Genomic DNA, 13,311 nt, shown 5'->3' with positions numbered 1-13,311 from the left:
GTCCCCTTTACTTTAAATCTGGACTGAGCTGCAGGAGACAGAAAAAGGTAGAGTCCTAAGTGTTATTTAGTCAGACTTAAGCTTTAACAAACTACAAAGCTTGAATTGACAGTGAGCTTTTCTCCTTAAAGGAGAGGAGTTTTTTCCTCTGGGGAGACACGGCCTCTCTTTCACTGGGCTTTTGCTTTTCTTCTGAAACACTTTCATAATCAAGTGACTTTCCTTGCATGGGTGCCTGGGGACAGCTGATTTTTTCTCTGAGGATAAAGAAAGTTACATATTGATTGCTGTTGCTCCCCGTGTGTTTGCACCAGCTCCTGCAGAAGCGGGAGCGCGAGCGCCCTCGCATTCACACACACTCGCTTAAGTACACCTCACACACCCCAGAAACACGCATACACACACACACACACACACACTTACACCACACACACACACACACACACACACACACACACACACTCACACCCCTCTGCACTTGCAATCAGAAGGATCCACACGCAGTCAGATCTGCACCTCCTGGCATAGGTGTGTGTTTGGTACCGGGGTGTGTGTGTGTGTGTGTGTGTGTGTGTGTGTGTGTGAGTGTGTGTACAGAAACCCATCAGGAAGACCGCAGCTACCTTATTCTGCAAGCACGCTGCGATTCCGGTTCCTGTGTACATGGAACAAAAAACAAAAACAAAAAAAAAACCCAAAAAACAAAAAATAAATAAATAAATCGCTGTCAAACTTTTTTTCTTTTAATTCGCCTTTTCCTAAAGGAAGACGGTGGAAGAGCTTCTCTCAGTAGTTAAGGACTCGGGAGACCCGGCGGCGAGGCCCTGGGCGCCGCTGCCCAGACCGAGCGCTGGGCTCGGGTAGCCCAGTTGGTCTCCCATCTAACTGATCTAATCAATGACTCTGAAGAGCTGGGGCTCCTGGCTCCGCCCCCGCCTGTCCCTTCTCCGCCTTCTATTGGGCGTGGGCCGAGGAGGCAGGGCCTTGTTCCTCACGCTGATTGGCTGGCAGGGAATCAGTATCAATGTTTAAGCGGCGGCGTGAGGTGAATAGAGTCAGTCAGCAAGAGGCGCTGGGGAGAGAGCTGGGACTGCGAGCCCGGCGGATGCGGCAGCGGCGGAGGGCGGCTGGGGAGACGCTACTCCAACTGTTGAATTTTCACCTTTCATTTCCTCCGATGCCTTGCTTGCGGAAATGGATTTATTTGCTTTGAAACCCGCACGTCTTTCGCAGGCTATGAGCTGATCCTGACAGGCACCAGATTAAACGAGACCACCCGTGACAGAAAAGGAGGAAAAAAAAAAAAAAAAAAAAAAAAAGAAAGCCCTCCACAACGGACTGCACAATTAACTATGCACACCGGTGCTGGACTTTGTGAATAGAGAACATTGAGAGGAAAACCGTGAACTATGATGCGGGGCTAAGCTGTGAACAGTCCCTGGAATCCTGATTTTTTTTCTTTTTTTTTCCCCCCCCAAGACTCTGAAAGATTTGGGGGTTCCTCACGCCTAACCAAAAGGAAAGTTTTTTTTTTTTGTTTTTTGTTTTTTTTTTTTAAATAAATAAGTAAATACACCTAGCAAAACAGACGTCTTGTTTTCCAGAGCCTCGGACCCCGGCAGAAAGAGGTAGAGTAAAAGTGCTGCTGGATTCAGCTACACCTTCCTCCTTCCCTCCCTCCCTTCTCTCTCGCTTTTTTTTTTTTTTTCTTTTCCTCCAAAACGTGGATCTGGCTTTTCTTTCCATAGAGTGAGTCAGAGAAAGCGGGAGGAAGAAGCCGCAACTAATGTCTGTGAAGGGAGGACCATGAGGCGAGAGTGAATACGATTCGTTCCACTGCTTGTGACTCATCGGGCAGATCGCAACACCTGCATTTCTGGATGTGTCATTCCCGTGCGTCGAGGCGCCTCGAGAACCCGAGATGATGTGTAGACAGACCCGTGCCTAACATCCCCTCGGAGAGAGGGAGCTCTCGGGGGAGGCGGTGGGCGCCCCTGGCTGGACCGCGGCGGCCGCAGCGCCTCGCCCCCTCCCTGCCCTCCTCGAGCCGCCCAGAGAGACTGTGAGAGCGAGACTGCAGAACGCATCACGCCAAACCTTGATGTGGCTCTTTCATCCAGCCCACTCCTACTATTAAAGAAAAAAAAAAAAAAAAAAATTGACGGGAAGGAAAAAAAAAAAAAAAACCCGCACTTTATTCGCTTCGAATATCCACCACTTTTATTCCTCGCCAAGGTTTTCCTTTCTAGATGAAGAGGACTGGGAGGCAGGGCCATTGGAAGGAGATGCTGAATAGAAAGAAAAGAGAGGCACTTGACAGCCCAGCCCTGTGAATGCAGAGACTGTTTCCCTTCTAGCGAGAGAGACAGGGAGAGTGTGTGTGCGAGCCCTGGGAGGGTGGCTCCCCCTTCCTTTTTATTCCGCCTCCCCCTCCCCCTCCAGATCGGCACATCCAACCATGAGTTGCCTGTTGATTTCCTCTCGCCTGGGAAGAAAAGCAAACTGGAATTAAACTGCATCGAGACAAGTCCTCGCTCTCGGGGAGAGAATGGGATGGTAGCGGCGGCTCCTGGCTCGGCGTAGAGAAACCACAGAGTGTGTGTGTTCCACAAACAGAGGCGGAGATAGAGCTATATATCCGCCCCCCACCCCCCTCCCAACAGACTCACACCGCAAACGCCGATCAGGCTGTGGCTTTCCGGGGAGAGCCTTTTCCGAGGAAGAGAGGGAGGAGCGTGGTGGAGGGAGGAAACTACAAATCGGGACACTAGTTCCTTGCGCTGCATTTCCTCCCCTCCCTTTGGCTGCTCGGAAAGGAGACAGAGAGAGAGAGAGAGAGAGAGAGAGAGAGAGAGAGAGAGGAGAGAAAATACGCTTGGCTGGGAGATGCAGTCCGCCGCCGCCTCTGCCTCCGCCAGCAATGCAAGATTAGATCTCTAAATGCAGCAAAACACTGCCTGAAAACCCAACAGCCCGCGAAGCCAGCAGACATTTCACAGGGCTCCGGCGAAGCTTCAAAATCTATCTGACTCTGTCTCCGTGGCTCCGCGTCCCCACCAGTCTCATCACAGGAGACGAGAAACAAGTAAGGATTTCACTTTCCCATCTGCCTGAAGACACACCTCCCCGCTTCCTCCCCCACCCGAGGTGAAGAGTATTCCGGCGGCTGCCGCGGGAGTGGATTTGCAGCGCCCTAGCGGGAGCCAGCAAAAGCTAGGGGTTCTCGACCACCCCTTCTAAACGCGATTTCCGTCTTATCGCCGACCTCATCGCTCAACTTCGAGTGGCCCCAAGTCCCGGCGGAACAGACAAAGCCCCGGGCTCGCCCCCCAGCCGCAGGGAGCCGCCGCCTTGCTCCGCGCCCCTGCAGCTTGGCTGCGCCGCCGCTTCTCGCCCGGTGCGGATGCTGTAGATCAACAGGTTCGGGGAACTTGAACGGAATAAGGAGACCGCCCGGTGCCGCAGCCCCGGAGCAGAGGGAAGGAAGGACCCACAGACTTGTGGCTCGTGTCGCGCGCGCACGCCGCGCCGGAGCCCCAGGCTGGCGCGCACCCACTCGCTCGCCCCTCCAGTTCGGCTGCTCCTGCCCCCACCCCACCGGTCTGGGATGTACCTTTCCATCTGTTGCTGTTTCCTCCTGTGGGCCCCTGCCCTGACGCTCAAAAACCTCAACTACTCGGTGCCGGAGGAGCAAGGGGCCGGCACGGTGATCGGCAACATCGGCAAGGATGCTCGACTGCAGCCAGGGCTTCCGCCCGCAGAGCGCGGCGGCGGCGGCGGCGGCGGCGGCGGCGGCGGCGGCGGCGGCGGGCGAAGCAAGTCGGGTAGCTACCGGGTGCTGGAGAACTCAGCGCCGCACCTGCTGGACGTGGACGCTGACAGCGGGCTCCTCTACACCAAGCAGCGCATCGACCGTGAGTCCCTGTGCCGCCACAATGCCAAGTGCCAGCTGTCCCTCGAGGTGTTCGCCAACGACAAGGAGATCTGCATGATCAAGGTGGAGATCCAGGACATCAACGACAATGCCCCCTCCTTCCCCTCGGACCAGATCGAGATGGACATCTCGGAGAACGCTGCCCCCGGCACCCGCTTCCCTCTCACCAGTGCACATGACCCCGACGCCGGCGAGAACGGGCTCCGCACCTATCTGCTCACGCGCGACGACCACGGGCTCTTCGCGCTGGACGTCAAGTCCCGCGGCGACGGTACCAAGTTCCCTGAGCTGGTAATCCAGAAGGCGCTGGACCGCGAGCAGCAGAACCACCACACGCTTGTGCTGACCGCCCTGGACGGCGGCGAGCCGCCGAGATCCGCCACCGTGCAAATCAACGTGAAGGTGATCGACTCTAACGACAACAGCCCGGTCTTCGAGGCGCCTTCCTACCTGGTGGAGCTGCCAGAGAATGCCCCGCTGGGCACCGTGGTCATTGATCTGAACGCCACCGACGCCGACGAGGGTCCCAATGGCGAAGTGCTCTACTCCTTCAGCAGCTATGTGCCTGACCGCGTGAGAGAGCTTTTCTCCATCGATCCTAAGACCGGCCTGATCCGTGTCAAGGGCAACCTGGACTATGAGGAGAATGGGATGCTGGAGATCGACGTGCAGGCCCGAGACTTGGGGCCCAACCCCATCCCAGCCCACTGCAAGGTCACTGTCAAGCTCATCGACCGCAACGACAACGCGCCGTCCATCGGTTTCGTCTCCGTGCGCCAGGGGGCGCTGAGCGAGGCCGCCCCGCCCGGCACCGTCATCGCCCTAGTGCGGGTCACTGACCGGGACTCGGGCAAGAACGGGCAGCTGCAGTGCAGGGTACTGGGCGGAGGCGGGACGGGCGGCGGCGGCGGCCTGGGCGGGCCCGGAGGTTCGGTGCCCTTCAAGCTTGAGGAGAACTACGACAACTTCTACACGGTGGTGACCGACCGCCCGCTGGACCGCGAGACACAGGACGAGTACAACGTGACAATCGTGGCGCGGGACGGGGGCTCGCCTCCACTCAACTCCACCAAGTCGTTTGCTGTCAAGATTCTGGACGAGAACGACAACCCTCCTCGTTTCACCAAGGGACTGTATGTGCTGCAGGTGCACGAAAACAATATCCCAGGAGAGTACCTGGGCTCAGTGCTCGCGCAGGACCCCGACCTGGGCCAAAACGGCACAGTGTCCTACTCCATCCTGCCCTCGCACATCGGCGACGTGTCCATCTACACCTATGTGTCTGTGAACCCCACCAACGGGGCCATCTACGCCCTGCGCTCTTTTAACTACGAGCAGACCAAGGCTTTTGAGTTCAAGGTGCTGGCGAAGGACTCGGGGGCGCCCGCGCACTTGGAGAGCAACGCAACGGTGAGGGTGACCGTGCTAGACGTGAACGACAACGCGCCGGTGATCGTGCTGCCCACGCTGCAGAACGACACCGCTGAGCTGCAGGTGCCGCGCAACGCCGGCCTGGGCTACCTGGTGAGCACCGTGCGCGCCCTTGACAGCGACTTCGGCGAGAGTGGGCGCCTCACCTACGAGATCGTAGATGGTAACGACGACCACCTGTTTGAAATCGATCCCTCCAGCGGCGAGATCCGCACGCTGCACCCCTTCTGGGAGGACGTGACGCCAGTGGTGGAGCTGGTAGTGAAGGTGACGGACCACGGGAAGCCCACCCTGTCCGCGGTGGCCAAGCTTATCATCCGCTCGGTGAGCGGCTCCTTGCCCGAAGGGGTTCCTCGGGTCAACGGCGAGCAGCACCACTGGGACATGTCGCTGCCGCTCATCGTGACTCTGAGCACTATCTCCATCATTCTCCTAGCGGCCATGATCACCATTGCCGTCAAGTGCAAGCGCGAGAACAAGGAGATTCGCACTTATAACTGCCGTATCGCCGAGTACAGCCACCCGCAGCTGGGCGGGGGCAAGGGCAAGAAGAAGAAGATCAACAAAAATGATATCATGCTGGTGCAGAGCGAGGTGGAAGAGAGGAACGCCATGAACGTCATGAACGTGGTGAGCAGCCCCTCCCTGGCCACCTCCCCTATGTACTTCGACTACCAGACCCGCCTGCCCCTCAGCTCGCCCCGGTCGGAGGTGATGTATCTCAAACCGGCCTCCAACAACCTGACTGTTCCTCAGGGGCACGCGGGCTGCCACACCAGCTTCACGGGACAAGGAACTAATGCAAGCGAGACCCCTGCCACTCGGATGTCCATAATTCAGGTAAGAGGCTGTTAGCATAACTCGGACTTGACTTTATTGCTGATTTTGGAGCTGTCCTGAAACCTTTGGAACAGGACAAGCCGCACTGCCAGCAGCAGTGAGGGGGAAATTTTTAAATGAAGATGCTTCCCGCTTTTGCCACTCCGTGCACGACATACCCTATACATAGCCCCTCCCATGTTCATAGTCTGAAATCTCAAAGATGTGAATGTCTTACTTCGGTTGTATTTTAAAGATTATTTTTATAGGTTTAAAAATGTTAGCAGTGTTCAGGATTTAGAGTTTATTTTTTATTCGCTGCTCTACATTTCTCTCAGTAACAAAGGATTCCTAGAGTAAAAAAACATGTTTTAGTTAAATTTGCTTTTGAATTTTATTTAAAAATCGGACACCAACAATGAGAGAAATGTACGCTCCAGTATTCAGAAGTTAACTTCTTCTTCAAGTACAAAATAGCAACCGCTCAGAATTCCAGAGCCTGAATCTGAGCTAAGTTTTCACTCCTCCCCCCAAAGAGTCAGTTTTACATATTAAAAAGTGTTTTAAAGAACATGAGTCATACTTTTTTCTTCAGCGGAAACTGCAGCATAACGCCTTAGTGTGCTTTAAACTTTTAATATGCCAATTTTGCTCTGAAGCTCTTTCAGAAATTTGAGTTGAGGTAGGCTCTGGATCATGACCAGTAACTGTCGATGAAAAGTTTATAATTATTTTGTCCTGGAGTTTTCCCGATCTATTTCATTGAGAAAGCAACAGAGTATACCCAAGAGTCACAGACTCATTTTACACGGTTGAAAACAGGAGGCAAAGTTGGCATTAAAGGCACTTGATGCACCAAAAATGCATGTAGTCTGCATACTGTGTATTTTCAGTATTTTTAAGTGATCTTTAATATATTTTAGATTGTATAATCCAAAGTTACTGATGTATTTTTTAAAAACCCTAAATGACGGACCCATCATAGATTCTAACAATAGCAGGTAACTGTACTTTGCCTAACTTCTTTTATCAACTATTAAGTTGTGTCACAGGAAAAACTTAATTCTTGCTTATTATAAATGCATGTTGCCACAAATTACTCTGGATGGGCACTACTTGAAATTCAAAATTGAGTTTAACTAAAAGTGACACTTTGGGAGGAAGATTAGTTTGGGGCAAATGAAGTTAATTTGTTCATAATTTTATGCTTTGAAAAGCAAATACCCTTTAATGACACTTGACTCAGTAATGTTTTTATTACTAAAATGAATAGTAAAATATCACAACCTTATCCTTTCTAACATGATAAGTGTGACAAATGCTAAAAGTTGGCAAAACATATTTTCTTATGATAGTTAATGTCCTTGTAAAGCAGACTCTTGTAATTGATGCTACTGAATACTAAAGTATTGATTGTAGTATTAAATCCCACTTTTTACAGTGTCTACTATATTACCATTTATTATGACTTTTGATGTCTATATAAGACTGAACGAAAAATATCCCCCTTGAAAAATATTGTGGTTTCTATGAAAGTCTCCCGTGACTGTGTAAAACTTATTTATGATAATCTCCTTAGGGAGGTATGTTAAAATATATATTCATACATCCTCTGCAATCATTTTATGTATACACACGTTATATACCTTTCTTATATTCTTATCATTGACAATTATAAAGTTATCACAGAGGGTTAATGCTTAATCTTCCATTCCAAGTGCTGGTAGTTGAATTCTTATTTAGGTTCCAGTAACAATGAAGTTGGTACAGTAGAATTATCAGCAAGCCTGATTCCTTGGTCAGATTAGTGAGAAATGAATTTGGATGGAAGTATCCAGAAGGTTTTGAAGAACAGGGGTGCCTATACTGTATTTACACCATGCTGTTCTTTAAGATGTTCATTGCTTGAGGAATGGATGATGGTGATGATTCCTCCTAGCAGTAAAACTTAAGCCAAAGAAAATCTCATACATGCAGGGAAAGAGACAGATAATTTAAAAGTAAAACAAAGGGCACACTTCTTGCCATTCCTTTTTTCTAGAATTTTAATCCATGCCATGAAAACACAGAAAAAGTTTCAGTTTTAAGTTCTTGGCATTTTTTTCCAAGGTGACTCGATTTCCCATATTGTTTCCGCCCTAGAAATATCCTTGCTATAAACTGTTAAAACAGGCAGTCTCTCTTTCTCTTTTTTTCTGCTGAGTTTTTACAGTCTTATAAAGAACGCTTTGTAAGTTCCTAATATGTTAACTTCCTCCTAAATATATCAGGCTTTCCTCAATGCCTATTATAGAGAACAGAGTAAATTAACTATAGTGACCCTCCTTTTTTTCTTTCTTTTTAAACTAGTGCACTGCAAACACTTTGTGCTGAAGTGACATGCTTAAATTGAAGTGTTCAGGTATCCATAATCTTGTTTCAGAGTGTATTTATTAGTGTGTGCATTTAACACAGCCTGCTAAGGAAGCACACTGCTAATCTCACGCGTATTTCTGAAGGTAGTATTTTAATCCACAGAGTGCACTTGGACGAACAGCTGCTAGGTCTCCTTTACCTTTACGTCCCAGAAATTTCGTGCTCTTTAGAAGGCACGCCGGGTATTTTCATTGATGGAATGAAAGTATTTTGTAATTGTTTTGCAATACACTGGTAAAGATGGGCCTTATGAAATTTAAAAATTTCAAGATGTAAAAGACTCATATTACAGCTTAAATTAAGATTCATTTAAGTATCGAATGATATTGTGTGAGTCTCAGGGTCTAAAATTTTAAGGATGAGATCTGTAGGTTCTTGAGCATGAGAGTATTTTTATTAAAAATGAATGCAAAACAATCCAGTAAGCTGGTTACACATGTAACCATATGTAGAAACAGTGGTTTGTGAAAAGGGGTTTTATTTCAGGTTTTCTCCAAGTTTTTCAGGTGAAGTAAAGTCAGCCTATGAAGTTTTAAATAACAGACTAGAGATTAAAATAGCCTCAATAATGTGAATCATAATACAACATTCTTGTAATGAAATATTTTACTCATTTTAAAGCTATAACACAGATTTCGAAAAATAGCACAGATTTTGTGGGAGGTAAGGCAAATAGATTGTTATACAAATTTATAAATGTGCTTTTCATAGGAGTAATTTCCATGTGAATTATTTCATATGTTAATATGAAAATCTAAAATCAAGTAGAGATCATTGCTAATTGTCACGAGTAACTACATATGGAGGCTTATCAAGAATTATTTGTTCAGTCTCAGGGTAACTTCTCAACAGGTGTTTTCAAAGAAGGCCTGGCTGAGAAGAGACTGGGGATTTCTTCACTATTGGGAGAATTTCCAGTTTTGTTTGAACATCTGTGTTTTCAGATTTTTCTATGGCACTACTGAAAGCATTTCAATATGATCTCAAAGAAAATATATTGAGCCAGCAGAATAAGATCTACTAAAATGCATTTTAAAAAATAATACATTCTACATTCTCACGTGGTGTTTTACAGTTCAATTTCAAAAGATTCACATTAGGATTGACCTTAGGCTCTTTGTGCTAGAAAGAGAAAATCGTTTTGATATATACATGGCCTTTTCAATAAAAAGGAATTAAACACATGGTGAATATAGTCAATCCAAATATATAAAAATGAGATTGCAGCATCCAGGACGAAAGTAGCAAAGCATAGACAATAAACTCAGTATTTTAGAATGAAAAGGTGAAAGAAAAAGTATATCTTTACTAGCAACATTATCCGTTGTCTGCCTTTAGTCCCACTTATCTAATACAAGAGATTCTTGACTATAGGAACTCCAATGAGCTCCCAAGACCATGATCCTAAAATTTCATATTCTAGTATGTCAGTGATTTCAATAACAAACATGAAAAGTGTGAGCAATTTCTTTCTTCATTTAAAATTCTGAGGATATTTGTCCACAGTGTTGTTCTAAGAGGACACAGTTTGATTAGTTACATGCATTCATTTCCATAAACATTATATACATCTCTATAAGGGTAATGGTGGGCTGGATAGGAAGGGGATGTCTCTTTCCTACTGCATGTCTCCAAGAGTATCTTGTCCACTTGTCTTTCTTTTTGTAATTTATAGATAATAGCTTTAAATTTCTACTTTAAATTAACATGAGTACACAATCATAAAACATTTTTTCTATGCTACCATATATTAAAATAGTATAAAGTACAAAAATACTTGATTAAGAAAATCAGCCATCAAGGTGATTTGAGTTTCTTTGCAGAAGAGTTTAGAATTCAAATTATTTTTATCATTTTTAATATATTGTTAGTTTTCATGTAAGTTTTGTGTGCACCCATGAAAATCTCAGCTCCATTGTAAATTTGAGTACATTTCTTTATTTTATAATAAATGAAAACACAAAAGTTTTTTAACTATATGAGCTAGGAACCTGATCATCTTAGTTTTACTATTGGTTGATATAACTACTCATGGGTAATAACTTCTTCATCCATTAGTTTTTAGTTTTCAATAAAATTTCCAAAATTCCAGCCAGGTAAAATACTTCATCATTTTTACACTGAGATGATTATTCATCAGTCTTTTTAAAATGTAGGAGTAAGATAATTGAGTGTATGAGTGAGTTTATAATTTTACTTAAGTTCTGTGAGTGAGTTTTATAATTTCAATAAATATTATCATATTCAAGCCTACATGGAAGATTTTGGAATTTTATTCTTGGCATCTTAATATTATTTAAGGCTGTGTGTGATCATGCAAGTTATCAGAGCATAAGAGAGTATGTCCTAAAATTCCAATCTCAATTGCTTGATCATATTTTTTAGTCACACACAAAAAAATTTCCAGTTTTTAAAACATTGTCACCTATGACTACACTGTTCAAGCCACATAAAAAAAATTAAAATAAATAAATGCAAAGGTAATTTCTAGAAACTTTTCTTAATAAAGTTGAAGTTATACATTATTTGCTTTTTACAGTGCATATAGATGTATATATGTGGTTAAAATAAATTGGTTACCCTTTAAATAATCTCAAATATCTCTCCTAAGGGACTTAAGAAATATACATATTTTAAAATAAAAAAAAACTTTGAAAATCTCTAGATAATTATTTAATACTATTTACAAATATAATATTTATATTTTCTTATGTTTCACTACCACTGTCAGGTTTCAAGTTTTTTACTTATTAAGCAGCACTTAGTTAGTGCTGCTTATGTAATACAATGCAATAGAAATATATCTATAAAAATAAAAGGTATAAGTTAGGAAACTATTTTATGTTAAGATTAATAAAGGTTTACATGTACTTATTACAGTGAAGGTTGGCTCTGGCTATATTTATGAAAATGTGAACAATAAAACTTCTTGGCAAAATTTATGTGTATCCATGTATATATGTCTTTATATTTCCCAGATAATATATATAAATACTCAAGCACAAATATTAGCCCATTTTATATATTTTTTTAATTCAAAGGCAGCTCTCCTCTTTTTAAGGATGAGCACAAACCTTTATTTTTTCTTTGAAAATATATGTAAACTTGATTGTACCGTTTTCAAACTTAAACATTTTGAAGTTCATTAGAGCCAGGCATTCTAGAACAGAGGAGAAGTTGAGGAACTACTGGTCTTCCATGGACAATAGGTTGGAGTTTATGTAGATTAAGAGAAAAAAAATTCATCTAGGTTCTGAGTCTTCCAGGAGGATAGTGGGATGGCTGGAGGCATTGTGAGAATATACACCTTGAGCTCTGATAATGAAACAACCACAGGAGGAAGATGAAGCCACTTAAATGGGTTCATGCCAGTTAGGAAGTAAAACTTAACTCCCTTATGTTGAGGTGTCTTGCAATACACTCAATAATGGGTAAATTCTTACAAATGCACCTGCTAATTATGATATTAGTCATTGCTCCAGAATGTATTCCCCTCAGTGATACTTCTGTTTAATAAATCCCACAGGGCATTATCTTAAAGTCATATTTTAGCAAAGTCATTAGGGAAGGTTTTAGTTATTTATTTTTTTGTACCGAATTCCTTTAACCAATGACTGCATACTTGCTAGAGAATGGCGTGAAGTTCATTTTACCCATCAATTTGAAGACACTGTGACTTCTGCCACCCACCTACAAAACACTTTCAAAGTTCATCAGACCTACACTAATCTATTGTCAACCTATTTTAGTAAAGGAGACGTTGACAAGAATTTCCTTCAGTGGCACACGGTATTTTACAGTTAGTCATAGCTTTCACCACTAGCTTTGACAGTGATATATTGCTATCCTTTGGTCTCCTGAAATAAATTATCTATAATAAAGAAGTCCTTAATGACATCAACTTTCCCTGCTGTGACTAAGCAGAAGTTTGCTGTGCTTCCTTGCTACTGCAGAAGTACAAGTTCAATATTTTTAAGGTAAAGGAAAAAAAAAGGACAAAAATACAGATGCAAAACTGTGACTGTGTGGGTGGCCTCTTTCACTTGTGTGCACAAAGTTCTTCCAGTGATAGACTGTAAAATTGGTTTCAGATAGTGTTTGAGAGAATCTATTGATATACATGTGACACACTTCTATCTGTTCTGGTCCTACTGACATTCTGATTACTAGTATTTGTCGGCCTTCCCCTGGATCTATTCCAGGCAGTTTTATTGTAGTGAAATGGCTCTTACAGTTCATTGAACATCTAGCATAACTGTGCTGAATATGATTGGCGCGTTTGCATATATTTATTCAAAAAATAAGGCAGTTAAACAGCATAATTATGGGAAAATGAATCATAACAATAAAAGACCATTTAAGTTAACAAGCTTTGTGATCAAAGGATAAATACAGGTTGGATAAATGAGACTTTAGATGTAACTAATCTACATAAATAGACTTTGGTTTGATTAGAGGAATAGAATATATTAAAATAATTTAATGGTATTAAAATGCATTTTTAAGCCATTTTTGAAATATTTAAACACTTGTGTTCTTTTCTTTATGTTTCTGTTCAATAATATAGTCAAGAACCTTAGTTATGTTAGATGCAAAATGAGCAAGATGCAGATAAAAGTAATCATGTAAGCCTGTATGAACAATATTTAATATTTTTTAAACATGTAATGTTTCTGATTGATTTTTAATTAGTGGAACACATTAAAGGGACT

General features: G+C 43.9%; 1 protein-coding gene across 4 annotated transcripts in view; it reads left to right on the top strand.

Moving 5' to 3' along the window:
- Window positions 1–1,050: 1,050 nt before the first annotated feature.
- PCDH17 (protocadherin 17) overlaps window positions 1,051–13,311 on the top strand; it is a 101,045-nt gene continuing 88,784 nt past the window's right edge. For 3 of the 4 annotated variants that reach the window (XM_040487413.1, XM_040487414.1, XM_040487411.1), the window contains exon 1: window positions 1,051–6,205. In XM_040487413.1, the coding sequence (XP_040343347.1) occupies window positions 3,608–6,205 (2,598 nt within the window). In that variant the 5' untranslated portion in view covers window positions 1,051–3,607. The remainder of the gene's footprint in view (window positions 6,206–13,311) is intronic. The other variant, XM_040487412.1, reaches the window with a different exon arrangement.

This window comes from Herpailurus yagouaroundi, unplaced genomic scaffold (genome assembly GCF_014898765.1).
Source record: "Herpailurus yagouaroundi ecotype Mexico unplaced genomic scaffold, PumYag 164, whole genome shotgun sequence".
Lineage (NCBI taxonomy): Eukaryota > Metazoa > Chordata > Mammalia > Carnivora > Felidae > Herpailurus > Herpailurus yagouaroundi.
This window is presented reverse-complemented; position numbering and strand designations above follow the sequence as displayed.